Raw genomic sequence first — 24,171 nt, forward strand, 5'->3', positions numbered from 1 at the left:
CCTGCAGATCCCCCAGCCTGGCCGCAGGCGCTCCCCCCTTTGTCCCCGGCCCTGATGCTCAGCTGGGCAGGCCGGCGCATCTGAGACAGGAGGGCAGGTGGGCTGCGCAGATCAGCCCCCGCTGGCCAGGCCTGAGGACCCCCAAGGACGTCAGCTCATCTCTGCCGAGACTCGACACATCTGCCACATTCCCTCATGCAGCCGTGCGCAGCCCCTAAACACGTGAACCATCACACGCCCTCATGTGCTCATCTGCCTTCCTGCATGCCTCATGCCTCCCCCCTTCCTGCACACCTTCATTCCTTCCCTGCCCCTGCCCTTCATCTCTTTCTTCCAGCATGCCTTCCTCCATCCCTGCACCTGTACTCTCTCCTTTCTTTATCACGGCTTCCTGAGGTGAGTCCCTCACTACTCCATCTCTTCCTTCCTGACGCGTCATTCCTTCCGTCCTGTCTTCTTCACACCTGCCCCCTCAACATGCCTTCACTCTCCTTCCTTCCTGCAGACCTGCCTTCACTCACCCCTCCCTCCCTCCCTTCCTTCCGCTGCCTCAGTGGGTCAGAAGCCTCTGATCAGCATGGGAGTTTCGACCTGCTCTGTTTCCAGCCTGAGCTGGTTCACCCCTCCCCAGCCGGGGGTCCCCGCTCCCAGGGGACACCGTATTGATGCCAGACTCGGTGCAGAAATGCGAAGGGCACAGGGCTCTAAGCCGGAACTCCTGGCTCTGCCGCCCGGCCTGTCTCCCCTGAGGCTGGGCCTGCAGATGTGCCCCAAGCCTGGCAGGAAGCAGGCCTCGTGAGGCGCACCCTGCTGGGACGAGGTGGCAGCAGTGGAAGGAGTGGCTGTGGGGAACCCTGGGCTGGAGGTGACGGGTCCCAGATGTGTCCGCGGCGCTCGGGGCTTACTCCTGGCTCAGCACTCAGGAGCCACTCCTGGAGGTGTTCGGGGATCAAACCCAGCTTGGCTTTGTGCAAGGCCCGCGCCTTCCTGCTGTGCCACCCCCCTGGCCCCCAGGACCTGTGTGCGGAGCCCTGAGCCCTGCAGGCGTGGGCCAGGGCCACTTCCCAGCGGCTGGAGGGGCATCTGCGGGGCTGCCCGCTCCTACCTTGTTGATGATCTCCACCTTGATCTCCTCCTCGTCGGCCACGGCCTTCTCCTTGCTGACCTTCTCCGTCTCCACGCCCACCACCTGGATCAGCTTGTCTGCGTTCTCGTTCTTCTGCTTCAGCTCGGCCTCCTGGATGGCGAGCGTGGCCTTCAGGTCGTCCACCTGGGGAGGGCGGGGAGAGCAGCCATGGGGCAGGCGTGCGCCCGTCCTCTCCACCTGGGCGTGCGGTGGCCACTGTGTGACTCACGCCGTGCGACCAGCCCCGCCCCGGGCCCTCAGCGACTGTCTCCGGTTCTGGTTTGGTTTTGCGGGTGCAGCCGGGATGGGAAACACGCGGCTCTGGGGTCTGAGCTTGGGCCTGTGAACTATCATGCAGCTGGAGCGGGCTGGGCTGGGACACACCCGTGCTGCACTGTCAAGGGGTCTGCAGGGGTGCTGGGGCCGCCGCAGCACAGAGATGAGGTGGGTGGGAGGCGGGAGGGTGGGAGAGCACCGGGAGTTGGGGGTGATGGGGACTGCCACCCCTTCTCCCGCTGCAAGGTCCATCATGGGCCTGGGAGAGCCGGATGCCCAGGGCTGCCTGTGGGGGGCACTGGGCGTCCTGCAGACCTGCGACGCTGTGCTCTGAAGCTTCATCAGCCCGTTCTCCAGCCGCTCGATCTTGGCCAGCAGCTCCAGGTGCTTCTTGTCCAGCAGGTTCTGGTAGAGCTTGATCTGCTCCAGGAAGGTCTTGGGCGTGGTGTAGTTGTAGCGCCGCTCCGTGGCCAGGTACACCTTGGACATCTCGTTGACGGTCATGTGCACGTAGGACATGAAGAGGCTGATGGAGTGTTTGACTTCCGGCTGCAGAGATGAGACGCCCGGGTCACCCTGCTGGGCCCCGGCCTCCCTCTTGGAGGACCCTGGGGACCAAGAGGCAGTGGCCAGCAGCCGGAGCGGTAGTACAGCAAATAGGGCATTTGTTTTGCATGCGGCCGACCCGGATTTGATCCCTGGCATCTCATAGGGCCCCCCAAGCACCACCAGGAGTAATTCCTGAGCATCTCTTGGGTATGATCCAAAAAAGCAAATAAATAAGAGGCAGTGATCACAGAAAACACCAAGGAGGGATGTCACCTGCTCACTGGGGACCCTGCGAGATGTGCTGGCACCTCCCCCCCGAGGGCTGGTGACCCTGTGCCCTGCGGAGAACGGCAGAGTTCTCCAGGCCTCCCCTGCTCACCCACACTGGCCTCCATGGGGGCTACAGGCTTTTTTGTTTATGTCTGGCCTGTGCCAGGTTCTGGGCACAAGACCCTGCCAGGCCCAATCTGGGCCCCCTCCCCAATCCAGCAAAGGTCTTCCTCCTGGGGCCCATCTGGAAAGATCCTTCTGGCCCACACCACCCTGCTGTTTGATCCGCGCCTGCCTGGGGTCCGGAAGCCCAGGGAAGCTTCACCAATGTGTGCTCAGGAAGGGCCTGCTAACAGGGACCAAAAGGGGACTCCCACCCTCTGAAGAGTGAAGAGTTAATTCTGGACACATCTCCTGAGCCAGAGCAGCTGGCTCAGGACACAGCCAGGGGCTCGGGAAGGGATGAGGTCAGGGTAGTGGCTCAGGTCCAAGGCCCTTCCGGACTGCAGTCTGCCACAAGGAATCTGGGTTCCTGGCCCAAGCCTGCCCTCTAGCACCACGATGTGGGGCCCCCAAACCCACAGAAGCAAACACAGTGAATCTTGGAGCACATTTGGGTAATGTGCCCAGCTAGAGGGAATTCCAGGGTCACTTTGGAGTTATAAAGCACCTCACGAGAGACGGAATGGAGGCCCTCAGCATGGCCTGAAACCGAAACCCGGTGCCTTTGTACTTGCTCCCCCGTCATTGGAGCCCTAGGGCTGCCCTCGGCCACCCGCTCCCAGCCAGGCAGCACACCTGGATGCCCTCTGTCTCTTGCAGGAAGCGGCCACTGACCGATACCAGTGCTTCTTCGGGCCACTCTCGGAACCAGTCGATGGCCGTGCAGTTGACCACGGCGGGGAACTTCCTGGCGCGCACACGCAGGACTGAACCCACCGGGGAGAAGCAGAGGATCACCTAGAAGAGGAAGTGCCTGTCCCCAGCGTCCCCAGAAGCACGTCTGCAACCAGCAGAATCCCTGCTCCAGCCGACTGCCTGCTGGCCACACCCCACCTCTCCTGAAAAGGGTGGCTGAGGCAGGGACAGGGAAGGATGCCATGAGGCAAAGGAGCCCAGACCAGGGAGGGCCACGAGCCTGTCAGAGGTCTGGGGTGGAGGGGGCACAGGGGCAGACACGGGGACACGATGGCATGGGGGTATAGGGACAGAGGCATGAGGATATGGGGCACTGGGCAGAGGGATGCCCCATGGAGTACAGGGCATGGGAACACGGGGCCATGGACATGGGCTGTCTTCTCCTGCACTGGGAATCCCTTGCCTTGCTGAAGTTCCTGTTCCATGCTAGCCCTCAGAAGTGGTCATCTACGGGGAAAGTGCCAGGACCAGGGGAACGCCCGTTGGTGGCTTTAGCCCCTCCTCCCCCGGCGGCATTCATTGATTGGACCGTGGGAGAAAGAGGAAAGCACTGATTGGACTGTGTAGTGAGGGGCCGGAGAAGAGAAAAGCACTGATTGGTCCATGTACTGATGGGCGCAGAAGAGGGAAGCACTGACCAAGCTGCTTTCTGTCCCGGTGGTGGGTCTGGGAGGCTCTGGGTGTGGCCCTAGGGATGGGCAGCACCCCTGACTAAGGGGTGGGGGTGGGATGTGCTTGTGTCCTTGTGATCTCTGCCCCACAACCCTCTGGTGGCCCGGAAGGGACGTGGGTGGGTGGCATCGGGCAGGCAGGGGCACCCCGGGGAGCGGAGCCCACCTTCAGCTGCCGGCGCACTTTGTCAATGAAGAACTTCCAGCACACTTCACGCGTGTCGTTCAGGCCCAGCGACTTGACCTGTGGCCGCATGGACGAAATGATGTTCTCCACCTCCTCATCTGAGAAGAGGCCCGGGATCTCCCCCGAGGCCAGCAGGTCGTTGATCAGCACCAAAAACTGCTCCTCGGCCACCTGAGAGTCAGTCATCAGGAACACGGAGGGCACGTTCTTCACTGCCGCCTTGATGTACTGTGCGGCCAGGTCCAGCTGCAGCCGAAGGTGCACAGTTAGCCCCCTCGGGAGCAGCCCCCCGAGAAACACACATGGTGGTGGCAGGCAATGGCTCCATGGCGAGCCCGAGGCCACGCACTCGATCCTGAGTGCCGCCTGCGGTCCCGGTGACCGTCTACCACGGCTGGGGGTCAAAGTTCAGCAGGCCGGGTCCCAACCCGAGCACAGCGGGCCTCCCTGTGTCTGTTGGAAGGAGACATTTCCAGGCGCCTTCACCGGGACTGACCAGGGAGGTGGGGTTGCCGGTCTCAGGGTCCCAGCTTCCCGTCATGCCTTCACTATGGCCCCTGGTCCCTCGCTCAGTGGGGTCACTCCGCAGGAGGCGCAGGCAGGCGGGGTGGGGGCTGCCAGTCCTTCCACGGACACTAAGGACACTGGGAATGCCCAGCACGGCACTCGTGGGGGTGCACGCCCCGCTGAGGGTCAGGGGAGTGTGGAGCAGAGAAAAGGGGACGGTGAATTCAGGGGGTGGCAGGGTGCCACAGAAGGAGTGGGCCTGACAGCTGCCCTGTGGCCAGGAGTCAGGAAGCTGCTGGGCCCGACTGACAGCACTGACATGCTGAACCCGAGGGGCTGACTCTGGGTGGGAGGTGGTGGCCGAGCACCCCTCTGTCCGCACACCGTCCCTCCCCAGCCGGGGGTCACACCTTGAGGTCGGGGATGGCGTAGCCCTTCTTGAGGGTGATCTGGAAGACGTCAAGGGCACTGATGTAGGCGGCCAGGCGGGACAGGCTCTGCTTGCCGCTGCCGCCCACGCCCACCAGCAGGGCATTGCCGCGCGGGGACTCCAGGATGCGGTTGATGCGGCAGACGTGAGCCACGGCGTCTTCAAACAGCACCTGCGGGCACCAGGGGGCTGCTAGCAAGGGGGGGCTGCATCACATGGGGGAGGGGTGCCAGGGAGGAGGGGTTCACCACGTGGGGAAGGGTTGCTGCCTCCTCACCAGGTTCATGACTGCGTTGACTTCGTTGTAGCTGTCCAGGACGTCCGTGAGTACCTTGTTCAGGTACGCCACGTCGGTGACCGTGAAGTACTTGGAGTCACCGACGCCCTGTGCGAAGTGGCAGTAGATGTTGGGTTTGGCGAACAGGTTCTCCTCCCCGAGGTCCTGGGGGCAGTGAGGGGTCCTGTTGGCCATGGGTGGCAGATGTCCAGGGCCCACATCAACCCCGAGGGAGGCCCCCAGCCCGGCCCGTCAGGAAGGAGCCTGAATTTGAGGACTCGGCAACCCTGCCCAGGGGACGCAGCCGTGACACCGCCGCAGGACACACGTCAAAGAACTTCTTGGTGGAGGCCATGGTGACACGGCGCAGCGTGTCCTGGTCCTTGTCGTCCACCATCTTGTCGCCGTACACGCGCTCGGCCTCATGCAGCCAGAGGCGGACAAGGTCCAGCGGGGTCTTCAGGAGCTCTGCAGTGGAGAACAGGATGCCCTGCCCAGGGTGGGCTGTCAGCAGGCGCCCTGTGGCTCCGGGGTCGGGGGCGGGGGGCAGCCTCCTGCCGTGGAGGTATGAACGTGGGATGGGCACGGCCCAGCCAGAGGCCAGCAAATGCGACCCGCCACTCACTGCCAGTCACCGTCCTCCCCAGCCGCCTGTTGTCAGCACGGTCACCCGGGCTCACTGTTGTCCCCACCATCCTTGTCCCTGTCACCAGCACCTTCACCATGCGGCGCAGCATCCCCACCACCCCGCCACTCCACAGGTCACCTGTCCTGAGACTGGGGAGACGGGACCCGCAGGTGGGAACCTGGGGTACCTGGAAAATGTTGGAGAGGTCCCTGAGGTTGAAGATGTAGTGAAACTTTATGGCCGTGGGAAGGAACGTCGTTGTCACTTTCTGATGCAGGGCTGGTGGAGAGAGCGATCTCAGTTCCACACACCTGGGGGGCTCAGGCACAGTGACGCCCCCGGGGGCCATGGGTTAAGTGGGTGGACTGTGCCCCGGGGCAGCTTGGGGGAGAGTCCAGCAAATGTGGACGTGTCCCCACTTCTGCGCACCTCGTCTTTGACCTCCCCCTCCCCCCTGCTCCGCCCCCCCCAGCTGAGACCCAGCGCGAATAATTGATACCGACTTCCGGTAGAAATAAACTAGCCACCAGGCAGCTGTCAGGAAGACTCCCAGCTTACCCAGCGCTGAGGCCACCAGCTGGCCACTCAGCCGCTGCACCACCATGGGCACAGAGCGGTAGGCCAGGTGCTGGCTCAGGATGGTGCTGTAGATGGACGTCAGCGCCTCCTGGCCTGGGAAGCTGACCGCGAACACACAGAAGTGCCGCTGCGGAGGAACCGCAGGGCTCCTCAGGGGGCGGGCTCGGACCCCGCCCCCCAGAGCAGTCCCTTGTGCTGGGGTCACCATGCGGGCAACAGACGAGAACCAGGACACCAGCTCCATCTGCAGGGGGCTGGGGTCTCATCCGCTCTGCTCGGGGGACCCTTGGCCCCGCGCCCCTCCCCTGCCCTCAGAGCAACAGCCCTTTGTTTGGGGGCCACACCCAGAGGTGCTCCGGGCTGACTCCTGGCTCAGCTCTCAGGAATCCCTCGGCGTGTCAAGGATCAAGCTGGCTTGGCCATGTGCAAGGCTGGTGCCTTACCACTGTACCATCTCAGGCCCCAGGGATACAGTTTTCTTTTTTTTTGGTTCACACCTGGTGAGGCACAGGGGTTACTCCTGGCTCTGCACCTAGGAATCACTCCTGACGGTGCTCAGGGGACCATATGGGATGCCGGGGATCGAACCCCAGTTGGCCATGTGCAAGGCAAACACTCTCCCCACTGTACTGTCGCTCTGGCCCCAAGATAACAGCTTTTGGAAGCAAATGTCCATCCAGCTCTCCCTGTGGGCTGCTGGATGAAGATTAGCTGCCCGTGGAGAGAGGCACCAGTGGAGGCAGCCACAGTGCCCTGCCCACAGTCCCCCCCCTGACCCCCCCACAGCTTCAGGAATTCTCAGGGCTTATCTGAGGCAGCCCGCCCCCCCCCCCCCCCCCCACTCAGGCCACATCGGCCAGAGCAGCTGACCCGAATGACTGGCTTTCTGCTGACCTGGAGCCTGGGGTCAATGGTGAAGGAGCCAGATGTGGGGTTCATGCAGGCCACATACTGGCAGTTATGCACGTCCTTCAGCGTCAGCTTCTGCCTGTCGTACCTGCGGGGGGAGCCCGCCGCCCCCAACCATCAGTCTCACCCAGTCCCCCCTCAAAGGGCAAAGAGAAATGGGGCCCCAGGCCCGGGGAGGCCCAGCAGCCAGAAGCACCTGCCCTTCAAACGCGAGGCTCTAGCACCTGCCCTTCAAATGCGAGGCTTTGAGTTCGATCCCGGGGCCCACCCATGGGCACTGGGCACAGTGCCCACATCCTGAGCACCGTCACACGACGAGGGGCAGGTGTGTGCGGGCGCCACAAAACATGGGACCCCCACACCAGCGGGCACCCCAGCCATCAGCGTGACCCTGCAATCAGGCACCCCTGGTGGGGGGCACGCAGTACCCCCGAAGCGACAGACCCAGGGAGCACCCCAGCTGACGGGGTGTGATCCGCAACTGCCACCAATCCTTAGGGGGGGGTCTCTGGTGAGTTTAGAAGGGCTGCAGCACCGAGCGCCCCTCCTGCCCACTCCTGGCCAGTTCAGTCACACCAGCCTGACGGGTCTGGGAGGCAAAAGCAGACGTGGGGCGGGGGAGCCGCTCCCCTCTTCTCCCCGCACCGCCTCCCCTCGCTCTGGCCTGACTCCAGCCTGGGGTGACCAGAGTTTCCTCCCAGGAGCCGCCGGGCCCACGGGCCCCTCCAGCCTGCCCTGCCTGCCCGCCATGGGACCAGTTTTCTCAGAGGTTTCAGATCAGACTATGGTGCCCCCAGCACCTCAAGATTCTTCAGGAAAAACTCAAAGGCCAGAGTGGGTTCCCAAGCTCCACCTTCTGGCCCTGGACCCCCAGGAGGGCTGACCGTAGCAAGCATCTGGGGGGCTACACCAGACGTTCTCATGGAGCCCCACCCATTCTGACTGCCTCCATCCCCTCCAGCAGACGTGGTCCCTGCTGTGTGTGGGGGGGTCCACACCCAACACACCCACCCATGTCCTGAGCACTCCGCCACTGGGAGCTCACCCTTGGGCTTCTCCTGCAGGGCAGCTGGTTAATTCCCTCCCAGGCCCTTGGCAGGCCCGGCCACTCACCAGTGCCTGTGGTCCATGTGCTGTCGGATGAGAGTGTGGGGGGCCACGGTGCCGTACTTGTCCACCTCGGGCATGTTCATGTCGTCGATGAAGTAGATGAGCTTCTTGGTGCCCGGCGGCCCGTAGTTCCGCCCCGACTTCTTCTCCAGGGGCTTCTCCAGGACCCCTAGAGTCACCACCCAAGGCTGCTGACCACTGCTGCAGAACCATGGCGGGACCCCCAGGGAGACAGCAGCCTGGGGAGGGGAGGGGGTGACCAGGGCTGGGAGCACTGTCCCCCATACAGGAGAAGCTGGCAGCATCTCAGCCCGAGGAAAGCCGAAGGCGGCCAGACGGGAGGTGGGTGCAAGGTCTTGGCCTCCCGGAGCAGTGACAAGACCCACTGGCCAAGGTCAGGGCCGAGGCCTCACCCTGCAGCATGGCTGAGGTGGTGTAGAAGTTGAAGGGCACGGCCTGCACCAGGTACTCGTCGGGGTTGAGGCTGCTCAGCTTGTCGCCCATGAGCACCGACTTCCCGGTGCCCGCGTTCCCCACCAGCATCACGGGCCAGGCCTTCTCCATCAGCAGATCCATGAAGTAGCGGATGCGGATGGTCTCCGTGGTGTGGACCAGGGAGGCCTGGACCAGGGCAGGCAAGCGCTGAGGCCCCTCCAGCCTGCGCCCCCCACCCCTGCTCTGGGCTCCCTGCCAGGTGCTCCCAGGCCCCCCACCCCGACCCCCCCACCCCTCTGCTCTAGGACCAGTGCCTCGCTACCTGCAACGGGATGTCCGGGTCCAGCTCGAAGTTGGGCACCTTGTCGGTCCAGGGCAGGAACTTCCTGGTGTCAGGGTCGATGTAGTAGTCGAACATGCTGCCCTGGGAGGGGAACTTGACGCTCTTGAACTCGTTGACCCACCACCTGCTGAACTCCACTCGGTGATCAATGAGCTGAGGAGGACGAGTAGGATGGACAGGAGCTGGGGGCGGGGCCACAAGCGGGGCGGGGCCAAGGATGGGGCGGGGCTACGGGAGGGGCGAGAACAGGCGCCAGATGGGCGGAGCCTATCAGGGGCGGGGCTCTGAGTGGGGGCGGGGCTGCCGGCTCCATGTGGCGCTCACTTGGTCCTGGAACATGGCCCCGCCGAAGGCCCAGAAGCAGGCGAAGACGAAGTAGAGCTCATAGAGCTCCTTGGGGGAGTCGGGCGGCGCACTGGTGTCTGTGAGCAGGCACTCAAGCAGGTAGAGCAGCGTCTGGATGGTGGTGATCTCGGGCACAGGAGTGATCCGCTTGAAGCCCACCCGCACCCTGTCCAGGCAGGTGGGCAGGTACTTGTCGAAGAGGATCATCAGGTTGGCCTTTTCCGATTGCACCTTGCGCCGCTCGATCCAGCTGCTCACCACCCTGGGGACGCCAGGCGCCATGCACGAGGTCAGAGGTCGACCCGCAGTATCTGAGGAGCGCTACCCTGGGTTTAGGGGGAGGGAACTAGGAACCCACCGGTGCTACCCCACAGGTAGCCGCTGGAGCAGAGGGTGGGAAAATTGGAGGGAGGGTTCGTGACATGGTCTGGGCGGGGACTGGGTGGGAGAGAGTGGGAGGGGTGAGAAGGGACCAGAAAGACCAGAGCCAGGACTCCTGGATCCGGCCACGCCTGAAGCCTGCCAGGGCTGCAAACTCTTGAATATTTTGAGAGCAGGGGCTTCAGTTAATTCTACTCGAAAGGGTCATATTCTGGGGCTGGAGCCATAGCACAGCGGGGAGGGTGTCTGCCTTGCAAGCAGCCAAACTGGGTTCAATTCCCAGCATCCCATATGGTCCCCTGAGCACCACCAGAAGTAATTACTGAGTGCAGAGCCAGGAGTAACCCCTGAGCATCGCCGGGTGTGACCCAAAAAGCAAAAAAAAAGAATGAAGGAAGGAAGATGTCCATCCCACACACATTGCTGCCCTGTAGGTGCCGTGCAGGGTAGACCAAGACCCCCTGTTCCTGGCAGGGCTGCAGAGTGCTGACCCACCCCCAGTGGCTGGGGTGAAGGTCGTGCAGCCCAGCCAGGGCCTTGCCTGTGGATGGAGCAGGGGGCCTCTCTGAGGGAAACACCCTGAGCACCCTGAGCTAAGAGGCTGCTGGGGGCACAGGTCACCCAGGGAGCAGGGCCGAGGCTCAGGTGGGAGTGGCTGCAGGTGGCACCTGGGGTCCCAGCACGTCCCAGCCCACTGTAGACTATTGCAGCGGCCCACAGGGATGGACTGGCAGGGAGAGAGGCAGAGGGGGCAGTGGGAATCAGGCATCTGGCTGGCAGGGGGATCAGGAAGCTGCCCCACAGGGCCCTGGGGGCATGAGCCGTGGGTCAGGGCGGCCCACGGTGAGGCATGGGGAGGGGCACAGTGTACCCTGGCTCCAGGGGTGCGGGTCCCTCACCTCTACCCCCGTCCCTCAGGCCGTGTGTACTCCAACAGCTTCTGCCCTGGTGGCTGTGCAGTGCTCTGGACCGGGGAGTCCCAGTTCCCGCTCTTGCCCTGCTCCCTACCCCACTCGCTGTTCCAGCGGCTGTCCCAGCGGCTGTCCCCATCCTGTCCCCTCACCCCGTGCCACAGCTCCACCTGGACTGGGTGCCTGTCCCCCCACCGTCCACCTGACCCTGGTGCTCTCGAAGAGGGTGTCCAGGCCAGAAGAGTGTCCTGAGGACTGGCTTGCCACGCGGGTCCCTGGACACGGGCTTGAGGCCCTCTGAGTTCCAGAGCTGTGTCACTGCATGAGTGCTGACACGTCTGTCCCCGCTTCCAGAGAGGCGGAAACAGCCTGGCCTTGGTGGGGAGTGTGGACGCAAGTGCCCATGGGCTCCCACAGGTGCTCACAGCTCCCCCGGGCTCCCACGTGGTCACAAGGGCTCCCATAGACTCCCCCAGACTCCCCCGGGATTCCTGTGGCTCACACAAGCTCCCAGGCTCGTGCGCCCCCTGCCTCGGTGACTCACGGGTTCCAACCCAGGTCCGCGGGGTTGATGTAGAGGATGCCAGCGCGGGACACGGTGGCAGGCGTGGCTGTGCGCAGGTGGCTGATCTCGAACACGAGCCTCATGGTGCGGTTCAGGGGGATTCGCTCGTTGCTGGCCAGGGTGAGCACCTGGCGAGGGTTCCCGTTTGGCGGCGCACACCGGCCACCAGCCAGCTGCCCCCACTCCTCTCCTCCACGAGAGGGTCGGGTCCTGTGCTCCCGGCCAGGGCTCCCACCGGCTCTTTCCGGCCCGGCCCACCTTCCGCCCTGCTCACTCGCTGTCTGCCTCCCAGCTGGTGCCAGCTGTCCTTCCCACGGTGCATCCACCAATGCCCCATGGCACGCGCCACGGTGGACTGGACCTCGGGACCCTCTGCCCACAGTATTGCATGACCTGAGGGGCCGGTGTGGGGAGCAGGGCTGCTCTTGCCCGCTGCGGAGATGGGGGCGGGGGCACCGGCAGTTCCTGGGAGCCCTTTAGGGGGTTTTGAGCTGGGACAGCGGTGCCGGAACCCTCACCTTGTTGTCGTCCATGACGGTGTTGAGGGACTCGATCCACATGGGGTCGATGTCGCCATCCAGTACGATCCACTTGGGGCCGTCGTGGGTGATGTTGGCCAGGTCCCGCATGATGGTGGAGAAGAGGCCTGGGAATGAGCAATCAGCAGAGCAGGTGTGAGCGGGGCCGACAGGTGAGCAGGGCAGGTGGGAAGAGGCAGGCAGAAAGGGCCACTGCATGGGCGGTGGGCACTTCCCAGGTGGCAGCAGCCCTGGGCCCCTGTGGTGGGCGGGGACAGCGGCCAATGGGCAGGTGAGGAACTGTGCCTGGTGTGACCGCATGTCCCACTCAGCGGCCCCTTGCCCCTTCCAGAGGTCTGCTGAGCACTGGAGGGGGTGCAGGGAGATCAGGGCCAGGGGCTGCGGGGAAGAGTGGGGGGTGGGGCAGGTCCCCTCCAACAAACCTGCCCTTCCTGTGCCCAGCCCAGCCCCTCACCGCACCCCTCCCTCCCCGACTTCCTCACCCATCCCTTTCCCGTGCCCTCAGCGTCCAGCCTGCCCGCGGGCACAGCGCCCGCACCAGCCCCGCTACTCACCATCTTTCCACTCCCTGGTCGCTGGGTTGATGATGCCAAAGAGCTCATCGCAGGTGACGGCCTTGGGGTCCAGGTCGATGGCCACCGGCTTCCTCTTCAGGTTCTGGTAGGTCTTGTTCAGGGATTTGAGGACCTGTGTGAGGACGGGGGCCACGGGAGGACGTCCGGGTCAGGGCTGGGGACTGCCCAGAGAGACGAGGCGTGGAGGCTGCAGCGCTGGGACAGGGCAGGGCCGTGCTGGCCCTCGAGGCCCATCTCCCCCCTTTGATCTTTCTCCTTTGGGGTTGGACCACACCCGCTAGTGCTCAGGGCTGACCTGACAGTGCTCAACCACCCCACCCTCCCGCCGTACCGCTGCACTGGGAAGCCAGGCATGCGTGTGGGCACGGGTGGGGGCAGCTCACCTGGGACTTGCCGCTGCCGGCGTTGCCGATGATGAACACCGAGTGCCGCACCTGCAGCAGCTCCTCCAGCTGCACCACCTTCAGCACGAAGCTGTCCTCGGCCTGCAGCCGCAGCTCCACCACGCTCTGCTTGATGACCTGCGGGGGCAGCGCTGAGTGGCCTGGGCAGGCAGGGAGGCCCCGCTGGGACACCGGGCCTGGGGCAGGGAGAGACCCCCGGACGCCGGACCCGCCCCCTCACCTTTTCAAAGTTCAGGTCTCGCTTCCGGGGCACGTCCAGGGCCGGGAAGAGGTCCCCGATCAGCCCCATGAACACGGGCAGGTCGTCGGTCACAATCTTGGGAATGTTGAAGTCCCGCAGTGCCCTCATGAGCACCTGGTCCTCTGCCCGGCTTGGGTCCCCCCTCTTCAGGGAGCCGGCCACCACCAGAACAGACTTGATGGCCCGCAGGCCCCAGTCATAGTGATCCTGGGGAGGGGACACCGCACATGTGACCATGCCTCCCCACGGACGGCCCCATGTATGGACACATGTGACCACACCTCCCCGGGTATGTACACATGTGGCCAAGCCTCCCCAGACATGTACACGTGACCACACCTTCCCATGTATATACATATGTGACCAAGCCGCCTCATGTGTGCACGTGATGCCTCCCTGGGCACGAACACATCACACCTTCCCATGTATGTACACATGTGGCATGCTTCTATGTGTACATGTGACCATGCCTCCCCAGGTATGTACATATGACCACACCTTCCCACAGGCCAGGCAGGGCTGGGGCACAACACCCGTGAACGCCCTCCTTGTATTCATGTAGTGGACTGGCCAGGCATGGTCAGCAGCACACACCTGCTTGGACAACAGCTCCTTGCACAGGGTGTAGAGCGTGATGAACTTCCGGGCCAGCAGGCGAGCTTCCAGGAAGCCCTCGGCCACCAGCATGATCTCACAGATGAGCTCGAAGTCGGGCACAACCATGGCGCAGGGCCTGGGGACACGGTGGGCTGCCTGGGCACTCCCCGTCTCCCCCACACCCGGTACACCTCACCTGCAACCCAGGCCCCCCCACCACCCATCCTCCACTCCCATCCAGCTCTGAGCGCCCGCCCGCACCGGAACAGGGCCTTCAGGTTCTCGGGCAGCTCTGTGCGGCCGGCGTAGCCGGGGTTCATGGTGATGAAGATGCCCACCGACGGGATGAGGCTGATCATCTCGCCCAGGAAGTTGAACGTCTTCTTCTTGGCCCGGATGGCGTCCTGGACGCATTTCACCTGGACCAGGGGCCACCGCCACGTCAGTCTGGGCCCCCTCCCCCTGCCCCCACGGCGGGTGATGAATGCTGGCCTGGATCCTCACGCACTTGAGCAAATCCTGAAACCGGGCATGACCTTTGGCACGCGGCAGTGAGCCCACAGCACCCGGGGAAGTGTGGGGTGCAGCCCTTGTGCAGGAACGGACCCCACCCCATGCCCTTGCTGTCCTCTCCCACCCACCTGCCTCTGGAATTCTGTCGCTGTGTGAAGCTGACGTGTCCCGGTGCAGGGCTGGCTCTGGCCCCTCTCCCACCACCCCGGCCTGTGGCAGGCTGGAGGCTGCCCCTGCCCGGCCCACTGCCTGGCCCATCTCCCTTTCAGGATGAGCTGGGTTTCCCAAGTGACCCCAGTTGGGACCAGGCCTGAGTGTCGCAGCATCGATTGCGCCTCCAGCAGAGCCACAGGCTCCTCCCTCACACAGAGCCCCGAAGCCCCCGACCTTGGACCTCACACCACTCCACACCTCAGGGTCGAGCGCAGCTGGGTATGGTCCCTTTAACAATGAAACACTGGAAGACAGCTGCTGTCACTGAGGAACGGAGAGGACCAGAAGCCCCCTTGGCGCCAGAGAGACCTCTTGGGGCAGTCTGGCCTCGTCACGGGGCCTCCGCTCCCTGTCCGGAAGCGACACCCACTCCTCTCCCGGGCTCCACACCCAAACCCTGCGCCTCCTGCCCCAGCAGCTGCTTCTGCCACTTTGGGGGCCACAGTGAGTGGGCGCTGGCTCTCCTGGACTTCAGCACGCCTGCAGGGGCAAGCGGGGTGGGCTCGGCCTCCCAGCCACAGAGCCCTCCCTGGAGGTCCCCGCGGCTGTCTCTGAATCAACGTCTTCCTTCCCCACCCACAAGTACAACGGCTGCACTGGGAGCGCAGCTCACCCCAAGTGCTCAGGGACTGCTCCTGGCTCTGTGCTCAAGGGCCTCTCAGCGGTGCTCAGAGATCTGAGCCAGGGCTGGGTTTGTGCAAGGCCAGTGCCTCAACCCCTGTACTAGCCTTCCTGCCCTGGGAGTTCCCCACTTTCTTTTTCTGTCATGATTTATTACTTCATTTCTTCCAACAAAGCACTCTTCCCTCCGCCCGGGGCCCTCCTGAGCTCGCACCCTGGGTGCCTGGAACAGGCTCCGGGCCTCTGGCCTGGGCTAATGACCCTGTCAGTGTGGGGGCCGAGTCCACGGGACCACCATCCTGCAGGGTCCAATGGGCGCCTGCCGACCTGGGTTCTCTGTCTCGCTGACCCCCGGTCCCAGGGTCGGGCTGCGGGCTGGAGAGCTTGAGCTGCCACAAATCCCTCCCTCCCGCCAGATGTGCCCGTTCAACATGCGACACACAGGCTGTCACCGGCTCCACGGAATCCTGCATGAGGGTTCTCGGGTTTTTCAACCACACCGGGCTATGCTCCGGGCTCCCCTGCGGCTGTGCACTTGGATCACTCCGGCAGTGCTGGGGGCCGTGAGCGGTGCCGGGGAGCAAGGCAAGTGTCTTCCCCACCCACAGGGGGCTTGTGCTCTGCACCCGGGACCCCTCTGGCCACGAGCAGCCTCCTCCAGCTGCACGCCTACCTGCACAGCGATCACTGACAGCACCTCCACCGAGATGCGGTTGAACTCGTCGAAGCAGCCCCAGGCGCCTGTCTGTGCCAGGCCCTTGTAGATGTTCCCGCAGGACTGGGAGGGGAAACGGAGATGAGAGCTCTGTGTGTGTGTGTGTGTGTGTGTGTGTGTGTGTGTGTGTGTGCGCGTGTGTGTGTGTGTGCATGTGTGTGTGTGTGTGTGTGTGTGTGTGCGCAGCCTAGCCTGACTGCCTCTGGCTGCATTAGTCCCTGTCGGTGGCACGTTTGTCAGGCGAGCAGGCAGGAGGGGCTGCGGGAAGGGCACGTCGCTGCCCTCGAGGTAACCCCTCCTCTGAGTCCTTGAGTTTGCTCTCTGCACTCCAAGAAGGGGCTCCCCTGGGGGCGGGACAAACTGGGGACGCCTGCAGCCTTTCCACGAGGGCTCTGGACACAGGGGACTCCACTCCCAGGAGCTACCTCAGCTGGACTTCACTCCAATGTGCCCATCTACCCTTTGGCCTGTGCCAGGAGGGGCGGCCGACCTCAGCTCGCACCCACCCCCCTCACACGAGGGGATCCGGCTTGTTGGGGGTCCCCTGGCACCTTGTAGTCCATCTGCTCGGAGCAGTTGAAGACGTACACCATGGTGCCCAGTGCTCGGCCCAGGTCCTTGGTGGTCTCCGTCTTGCCGGTCCCAGCGGGGCCCGCAGGGGCGCCCCCCATGATCAGGTGGAGGGACTGGGTCAAGGTGATATAGCATCTGCAAAGAGCCTGCGGTCACCCCAGGGGGTGGCACTGGCCGCTTCCCTCCTGGGATGCCTGCTCGGTCCTGCGAGGTCCTCACACGGGGCTCTGGTGAGGAACCTGGGGGGCGGTGCGGGGTGCTCCCGCCTGCCATGCTGTGTGGCGTGGCAGTGATGTGGGGAGGACAGTTAAGCCTCCCTCCGGGTGTTCTCTGCTCAGTGCTCTCCAGCAAACTGAGGGCGATGCTGCAAACACTCCCAGGGGACCCCTCTGAGGGGAAGCAGCTCGTGGGTGGCCGCGCAGAGAAGGGCCATGGGAAGGGCGGGCACACCTGTCCGTGAGCGGCGTGATGACCAGCCGGGGCGTGTTGCCCAGGTACTCGTATGAATACAGGATCTGCGCGTCGCAGATGTTGGCGAAACAGTGTCTCTTCTCCTCGTCCCAGCGGTGCCGCAGCTGCGACTGCCAGGTGAAGGCCTGGGAGGTCTCCACCTGCGGGTGGATGGGGCGGTGGCTTGGAGGTCTCTACCCGGGCGGTTCCCTGGGGGCTGTGTCTAAGGCAGGCAGCGCCAGGGCCCCACACGTGCCTTGGCCAGGATCATCTTGGCCACCACGTCCCGCGCATGCACGTCGATGGTGCAGATGGTCATGATCTTCATCCTGTCGCCGGGGCTCAGGTTCCCAATCAGCAGCGTGATGAGCGCGTTCAGCTGGCTGATCTGCACAAAACGGGTGCGGACCTGGCACGGCGACCACACAGACGAGCACCCCCGTGCCCACCCCTGGTGGGGTGCCAGGAGCTTCGAAACACCAGCAGAGCAAGGGAAGGCCACGCATGGTGGCTGGTAGCAGACACTGGGTTTGACGTGTTTTATTACTGGGGGAGGGGGTCCCGGAGTCCAGCAGACCCTCCCGGTGCTTCTCAGCCCACTGGGCCAGAGAATGCGATGGTGCGGTTAGCAGGAGGCCCCCAGCCATGTGAGGACTATGGAATGCTGCAGTGCAGGGCCACCGTGGCGACCCTGGGGCTGCACCCAGGGGTCCAGTGGTACTGGGGATCGACCGAGGGTGGGTGCATGCAAGACAGGCACTCCAACCCTGAATGTCTTCTTGTTGTTTTGGGTCACACCCAGCGATGCTCAGGGCTTACTCCTGGCTCGACACTCAGAAATCACTCCTGGCAGTGCTCATGGGACCAAATGAGATGCCAGGGATCGAACCCAGACCGGCCGCGTGCAAGGCCAGCGCCCTCCCTGCTGTTCTATCGCTGAGGCCCTAAGTAAGACCCTTTAAGGCACCGGCCAATCCCGGCAGGAAGCCTTTGGGATTTGGAGCATCGGCTCTGCCGCCTTCCCACGGTGTCCCTGGGCGCAGCTCAGGAGCCACGCTCCGGCCCCCCACTCACCTGCTTTTTGTTGTAGTCTTTGATGGCGTTTTCGTAACCCTCCTCCAGCCGCGCAAACGCCAGCCCCACTTCCGTGGTCCACCAGATCTGGGTGCATGTGAGCGCGATCTGCAGGCAGAGCCACCCACAGTGCCCTGACCCGCCAGCCGCGGCCCCCAGACCCCACAGCAGCAGCTTCATCCTCCCGCAGGGCCGGGTCCCCCCGGGGCACATGCCCCTCGGTGCCTCGGACCTGGGCGGGGTAGTCGAAGATCCACTGCTCCCGTGGCTTCTCCTCGTATGTCACCACTGCTTCCGGGATTTCGTGGCGCAGTGTGGCGCACATCCGGTCCAGCACGCGGTTCAGCCAGACCTCTACCTGAGGCGGGAGGGCAGGAGCCGCAGTGAGCCCCGCGCCCCCCAGTCCCCACGACTCGCTTTACTACATCGACTACAGTCCCTGCTGTCATCAGCACTCCCCCGCCCCGCCACCATCAGGACCCCCGTCACACCACAATACTGCCAGGACCACGGCGCTCCCGCCTCACCCACTCAGTGGACAGTAAGTGATGTGACCGGACGACTTCAGAAGCCTGGCTGGGCCCCTCCCCACAAGGCTCAGAGGCCATTCCCAGGCAGAGGAGAGAAGGGGTGGGTCTAGGGAAAGATCTAGAAGCCCAGCTGCACCCGAGCTGCTGAGGCCATGCTGAGACTGGAGACACACAGAGGGTTCTGCCCTGCCGCGTTCCGGCTCTGTCAGAGTCCGACAGCCTCTGTCTAATCCCTCAGCTGGGGGTGCAGGCCAGAGACTAGGTAGGCTTTCCCTTCCACCTCCCCCCACCCCCAGGAAGCCTGCCAGTGCCCCACGTCCAATGCCGGAGGCCCCTCTGGTTTTCTTATGTGAGATGAAGCCCCCTGCCCCCACCCACCCCACAGCTTGTATACTTTTGCCCAGGCTAATGTCCAAATCGATGGGGTTATTGATCGGCTGTGGGGGCAAGAGGGCAGTGGGGCGCCTGCTGGCTCGGGGGAGACAGGCTGGCAGAGACTGGAAAGGGGGACACCCCTGTGATGGGGCGGTAGGACAGGCTGCCCAGGCCCAGCGGGGCTCTCTGGATCCACCAGGGTGGGCCCCTGGGCCGCCTGTCCTTGGAGGAAGACGGGAGGGAGGAGCGCCCACCTGCCCCGAGAGGTCGCATTCCTTGTCGAAGTCCACGTACTCGTCCTCTTTGCTGTACATGCCCAGCCCCACCTTGGCGGGCTTCCCCTCAGGCCCCAGCTGGAACTTCAGCTGGCACAGGCTGTCGAAGAGCTTGGACAGGTGGCGGCTCACCTGGGCGGGTGCAAGCGAGACGCTCGAGGGAGCGGGTGCTCCCCCAAAGCAGACGGCGCTGCCTCTTTATGGGGCGGCAAAGCCACTGCAGACCTGCCCAGGGGCGTGGAAGGAGGGTTTCGAGGGGAACAGGGGAGGAGGGCATGGACAGGACAGACAGGACACAGGCAGGGCATGTGCGGAGGGACGAGAGGGCAGGGCCCAGCTTCCCTGCTGCCCTGGTGCCGGGCACTGCATGGTTCCCTTCCGGGTCTCAGGGTGCCTGGCAGCGGCTTCCTTCCACTCTGTTTGTGTGGGGGAATGAACCATGGACGTGAGGGGTCCGCACGGTCCTGTGGGGGCGATGCTGTGGACACGTCCACATCCGGGGCTGTCCAGGCCCTGGTGGGGAGCCTGGCCCCATGGCTGGGCTGCCTACCTCCACGGGGTCGTTGCCATTGGACAGGATGTCCAAGAGGTCAGCTGAGGACACAAAGTAGAACCTGGGGAAGGCCAGGCGCTTGGTCTCCAAGTACTCGGCCAGTGCCTTCTCGCACACGGCCAGGCTGGGGGAGGAAGTGTGCAGTGAGTGGCCTTCCCCGGCTAGGGTCAGGCCACCCCATCCCTGTGGGCCGTGCCCGGCTCTGAGCCCACTCGGGCTCCTGTGGCAGGAGGAAGCATCTCTGTTTGGGGGCCTTGTCCGGCCATACTCGGGACCACCCAGTGGGCCTACGGGGTGCTGGGCCAGTGTGTGCAGGCGAGTACACGTGCCAGCCCCCACATCATGTGTCCCCCCTGCCCGCCTCCTCCCTGGGAGCCCACCTCTTCTTCAGCTCCTCCAGCTTGTTGAGGAGCCCCGGCTTGTTGGTGGCCTCCACCACATTGGGGGTCTTCACCGCATCCTCCATCAGGGCCTAGGGAGGACGGGGGTCGCGGGAATGTGAAGGGGCCATGCTCCGCGCCCTCACCCCGGGCCGCCCGCGCAGCACCTTGAACTCCCTGTCGATGCTGTCGAAGAGCCGGGCGTCCTGCGGTAGCTGCGTGCGGATGTCCTCAGAGCCAATGAAGATGCTCTCCAGGTGGCTCCAGGTGCGCTGCACCTCGAACCAGATGGCGATGACCGAGTCGGCCGTGGACAGCTTCTGCTGCCAGCTCGTCACCTCCTTGAGGAAGTGTGACAGGTACTTGGACATCATGAGGTTCTGCAGCTGCACCTGGTTGTCCTCCAGGGTCTCCACCAGCACCTCGTCTGACTTGAGCAGGATGACGCCCGTGCGCGGGTGCACCTCGTGCTCGAACACCATGGTGGACCAGGTGCTGTCCAGGGTCCGCAGCACCTGCGGCAGAGATGGGCCCCGTGGAGGCCGGCACCGGGGCCAGCCGGGGACTCTGGCCGGGTGCCCGCAATCGCCCTACCTTCTCCATGCCCGACTCCTTCACCGCCTTGTCCACGATGCCGCGGACCTCATCCTCGAAGCGGTGCAGGTTCAGCTGCAGCAGGTCGGCCAGCGTGGTCTCTTCCGACATCTCAAACTTCACCTGCGCGGGGGGGCGGGGGGTGCCAGGAAGAGCAGCTGCAAACTCCGGCACTGCGGCCTCGCCGTCCCTCCCCTCCCCTCCCCTCCCCTCCCTGCATGCCGTCCCCGCTGCCCTGCTGAGCCTCCAAACAAACGGCCTCCTGGGCAGAGGGTCCCAGCAGGACAGAGGGCGCTGGCCACGACCCGCCTCCTTCCGGCCAACACCCTGTGCTGCTGCTCAGAGGAGGAGGCTGGGGACAGTGTCACCTCCCAGGTAACAAGGCTGAGGCACAGGTGTCGCAGCTCAGTGATGAGATGGGCAGGGGGTGCACACGTCCCTCCAATCCCATCCTCAGCACCCCACCCCCACCGCCCTCTGGAAACTGGCCAAGGACAGGAAGCAAATGTCTGAGTCCCACTGTGCTGAGACCCTGGGGTGCCCAGGGGCTGCCCCTTGCCGTGGGGGGCCTGAACAAGGGGCCAGCATCCTGGAGACCCAGCTGCCCCCAAGGACCAGGCCATACCCCAGGGCTTCTGCTCCCCTCCCCGGGGAGAGGATGGGCCTCCAGACCCTTCTGTGGCCGTCTGGTGTCCCCACCTCAGCTGGGAAGCCCGGCTGAGCTGCTCCCCTGCGGGGGCCACACACATTATGGGGAGCCCACCTCTGGTGGTCTTCAGCAGAGGTTGGGGTCAGCATCTTCCTAGAGGGCAACTCCTGGGAAATGCGGGCTCCCAGGGCTAGTGGGAGGGGGTGTCCGGCACAGCTGCCAGCCAGCCCCCAGGCTCGAGAACACTAGCCAGCCCAGGCAAGGGAATTGCTGGGATGCAACGAGGAAGATGGCTTGGGGGGCTGGGTCACAGGCTGCAGGCCGGCACCCGAGTTCAACACCCAGGACGAAAGGGGACCCCGAGCAGCGTTGGGCCACGAGGGTCCCCCGAGAGGCATCGGCTGTGTCACCTTCCCAAACACGACAGAATCACAAAGTTTCAGCACTCTGTGATGAGCTTTCAACCTGTGTGTGTGTCTGTGTAACTGTGTCTGTGTGTCCCCGTGTATGTGTGTGTGTGTGTGTAACTGTGTGTCAGTGTCTGCAGCCCTGGAAACTTGCCTGTGTCATGGGGGAGGATGCCGCATGGCCATGGCCGGCCGCCTCAGCTCTCAGCCACACCCCCACCCGCCTGCCCGGGGCCGCTGCCCACCTGGGTGGCCTGCATGAGCTGCTGCCAGTGGCGCTCGCGGATGGCGGGATTTTGCAGCTCGCTCACGGCCCTCAGCGATGTGATCATGTTCTTCACGGTGTTGTCCAGCCCCACGAAGGCGTCCCAGCTCTTCATCTCCTTGTCCAGCTGACGCACGTCCTTGGCAAACTTCTTGCAGTCAATGTCCATTTGCTCCACGTTGATGTCCTTCCACTGGGTGGTCTTCCAGTCCTCGATGCTCGTGTTGACCTGGGCACGAGCAGGCGGAGCGGGGTGCGCGTCCGTGAGCATCACTTCATGGGGGTGGCACAGGGCAAAGCCCCTTGGAGCATCCAAACCCCCCAAGGCACTGAGCAGCCAAGCCCCCAGTTCACCATCAGCTGAGGCTGAACAGGCCAAGAGGCTGAGCCCAGTGGGCAAGTGCCTGGCAGACAGGCCCCAGGGGGGGAAGTCTGCCCCCACCCCGGGCAGGCTCAGGATTTCCAGACAGGAAGTCGAAGAGCACTGTCAGGACTGGACGAGGCCCTTGGCCATGAGCCACAGGTGGAAGGGATGGAAGTTTCCAGAGCCGCTCACCGGGGCAGTGTGTCTAGAGGGTGGGGGGGAGGGGACTAGGAGGCCCTCAGGGGACGGCAATCATGGCTCTGTGGTGCTATGAGGGGGTTAGGGCCTGGCTCATTTCCTGTGGGGGCCGCAGCCAGTGGCACTGTCGCTCCTACAGGGTCCCTGAGTGCTGCAGGTCCCGAGAACAGAGTCAAGGCCTGGGTGACACAACGAGCCCCAAGCAGGACCAAGCAGCTCCTCCTCCAGTCCTGTCACACACATCTGTGCGGACACACACCCAGTCTGGCTGGGTCACGGCCTTCTGTGTAAAGCCCCAAACCAGCAGCTTTTAGGAGAAACAAGAAGGCTCGGCCCCTGGCAACGTCCTGGGACCTGCTGCTCCGGGTGTGACCCGTGAAACGGGGACAGGACAGAGGAGTCGCAGGGCCATGAGGATGTTTGCTCTTCTGAAGCCCCTGGGAAGGGCAGAGATCACAGCGTCTTGCGGGCAGCCTACCCCCAGGCCCCCGAGCCTCGCCAGGAGAGCGCCCTGAGCACAGCGCCAGGAGTTGGCCCTGAGCCACCACCAGGTGTGGCCCCCAAAACCAAAAATAGGACCCTGGCAAGAGAACCGCAGAAGCCAGAGCCTGCCAGGGGCCACACCCAGGGAACTGCCACCAGCACGGACTCTGGGCATGGAGGGTGTGAGGCGGGCTCACCTTTAGAGAACAAGCCCCCACGGCGCCCCCACTGCTGCAGGCTGGCAGGGCTGGCTCACCGTGAAGATCATGTCCCACAGCTCCTTGAGCAGGCACGTCTCTCTGTGGCAGGCCTTAAGCTGCTTGTAGTCGGGGACTGACACCTCGAACAGGCCCCCCGACTTCAGCAGTGCCTCCATGCTGCTTCTCATGGCCGCGATGCTCTTTTGTTGCTGGGGGCGGAGGGCGGAGTGAGTGCACAGGCCCCCCCTTACCCCCCTCCCCCGCCACAAAGGAGCCCCAATCCCAGCCGCTGGGACGCCATAGCCCAGGGTGGCGGGAGAGGCACAGCGGGAAGCAGAGGGAGCCCAGGCACACCTGGCCTTGAGGCCCTACGTGCGCACAGCCAGGCTGTGTGGCCCTGAACGGGGCTCCGCCTCCTACACGCACATGCACGCACACAGAATGAAGGCACACGCAAGGATATGACATGCAGACTCAGACACACATGTGCACACACAGAGACAGGACACAAAAGCGCAGGCACAAGTGTTTTATTGTTTGTTCTTTTTTTTTTTTTTTTTTTTTTGCTTTTTGGGTCACACCTGGCGATGCACAGGGGTTACTCCTGTCTCATGTACTCAGGAATTACTCCTGGCGGTGCTCGGGGGAGCATATGGGATGCTGGGAATTGAACCTGGGTCAGCAAACGCTCTACCTGCTGTGCTATCTTGCCAGCCCCAAGGGCAGGCACAAGTGTTCACACACACAGGTGTACATGCAAGACAAGCGCACACAGGAGCACACACAGGGACACACAAACAGACACACACACATGGGCACACAAAGGGGCACACACACAACACCCATGGCACCGGCACCTTGTTGAGGGACTTGTAGGGGTCGGGGTCACTGAAGGAGAAGGGCGCCTCCTCCCGGAACTTCTCCCGGAACTCGTGCTGCTTGGCCTGCGGAGACAGTGGGACGCAG

At 63.9% G+C, this 24,171-nt stretch overlaps 3 protein-coding genes across 4 annotated transcripts in view; 1 reads left to right on the forward strand and 2 right to left on the reverse strand.

The window, feature by feature from the left end:
• The window catches only part of CYTH1 (cytohesin 1), a 112,915-nt gene that overhangs the window by 42,310 nt on the left and 46,434 nt on the right, over positions 1 to 24,171 (reverse strand). The window contains exon 14 of one of the 2 annotated variants that reach the window (XM_056115789.1): positions 16,314 to 16,323. The exons of the other annotated variant lie outside the window; for it this stretch is intronic. The gene's annotated coding sequence lies outside the window, so the exon portion shown is untranslated. Of the gene's footprint in view, positions 1 to 16,313; positions 16,324 to 24,171 lie in introns of those variants that run through there. 2 annotated transcript variants of the gene reach the window in all.
• PGS1 (phosphatidylglycerophosphate synthase 1) overlaps positions 1 to 24,171 on the forward strand; it is a 305,261-nt gene that overhangs the window by 27,094 nt on the left and 253,996 nt on the right. The gene's annotated exons all lie outside the window — the stretch shown is intronic.
• DNAH17 (dynein axonemal heavy chain 17) overlaps positions 1 to 24,171 on the reverse strand; it is a 51,661-nt gene that overhangs the window by 12,815 nt on the left and 14,675 nt on the right. The window contains exons 23-57 of the mRNA XM_056115755.1: positions 24,063 to 24,149; positions 23,262 to 23,414; positions 21,941 to 22,189; positions 20,640 to 20,762; positions 20,213 to 20,560; positions 20,046 to 20,137; positions 19,663 to 19,789; positions 19,092 to 19,244; positions 18,165 to 18,290; positions 17,933 to 18,040; positions 17,115 to 17,246; positions 16,859 to 17,019; positions 16,387 to 16,543; positions 15,794 to 15,898; positions 14,035 to 14,192; positions 13,771 to 13,909; positions 13,156 to 13,383; positions 12,915 to 13,052; positions 12,511 to 12,643; positions 11,936 to 12,063; positions 11,397 to 11,545; positions 9,540 to 9,822; positions 9,195 to 9,368; positions 8,851 to 9,058; positions 8,441 to 8,606; positions 7,313 to 7,415; positions 6,398 to 6,545; positions 6,027 to 6,118; positions 5,540 to 5,701; positions 5,212 to 5,376; positions 4,915 to 5,106; positions 3,977 to 4,243; positions 3,020 to 3,181; positions 1,718 to 1,951; positions 1,106 to 1,270 (exon numbers count right to left, since the gene is read on the reverse strand). Of these exons, the coding sequence (XP_055971730.1) occupies positions 1,106 to 1,270; positions 1,718 to 1,951; positions 3,020 to 3,181; positions 3,977 to 4,243; positions 4,915 to 5,106; positions 5,212 to 5,376; positions 5,540 to 5,701; positions 6,027 to 6,118; positions 6,398 to 6,545; positions 7,313 to 7,415; positions 8,441 to 8,606; positions 8,851 to 9,058; positions 9,195 to 9,368; positions 9,540 to 9,822; positions 11,397 to 11,545; positions 11,936 to 12,063; positions 12,511 to 12,643; positions 12,915 to 13,052; positions 13,156 to 13,383; positions 13,771 to 13,909; positions 14,035 to 14,192; positions 15,794 to 15,898; positions 16,387 to 16,543; positions 16,859 to 17,019; positions 17,115 to 17,246; positions 17,933 to 18,040; positions 18,165 to 18,290; positions 19,092 to 19,244; positions 19,663 to 19,789; positions 20,046 to 20,137; positions 20,213 to 20,560; positions 20,640 to 20,762; positions 21,941 to 22,189; positions 23,262 to 23,414; positions 24,063 to 24,149 (5,715 nt within the window). The remainder of the gene's footprint in view (positions 1 to 1,105; positions 1,271 to 1,717; positions 1,952 to 3,019; positions 3,182 to 3,976; positions 4,244 to 4,914; positions 5,107 to 5,211; positions 5,377 to 5,539; positions 5,702 to 6,026; positions 6,119 to 6,397; positions 6,546 to 7,312; positions 7,416 to 8,440; positions 8,607 to 8,850; positions 9,059 to 9,194; positions 9,369 to 9,539; positions 9,823 to 11,396; positions 11,546 to 11,935; positions 12,064 to 12,510; positions 12,644 to 12,914; positions 13,053 to 13,155; positions 13,384 to 13,770; positions 13,910 to 14,034; positions 14,193 to 15,793; positions 15,899 to 16,386; positions 16,544 to 16,858; positions 17,020 to 17,114; positions 17,247 to 17,932; positions 18,041 to 18,164; positions 18,291 to 19,091; positions 19,245 to 19,662; positions 19,790 to 20,045; positions 20,138 to 20,212; positions 20,561 to 20,639; positions 20,763 to 21,940; positions 22,190 to 23,261; positions 23,415 to 24,062; positions 24,150 to 24,171) is intronic.

Source organism: Sorex fumeus, unplaced genomic scaffold (assembly GCF_029834395.1).
Source record: "Sorex fumeus unplaced genomic scaffold, SorFum_2.1 ptg000029l, whole genome shotgun sequence".
Lineage (NCBI taxonomy): Eukaryota > Metazoa > Chordata > Mammalia > Eulipotyphla > Soricidae > Sorex > Sorex fumeus.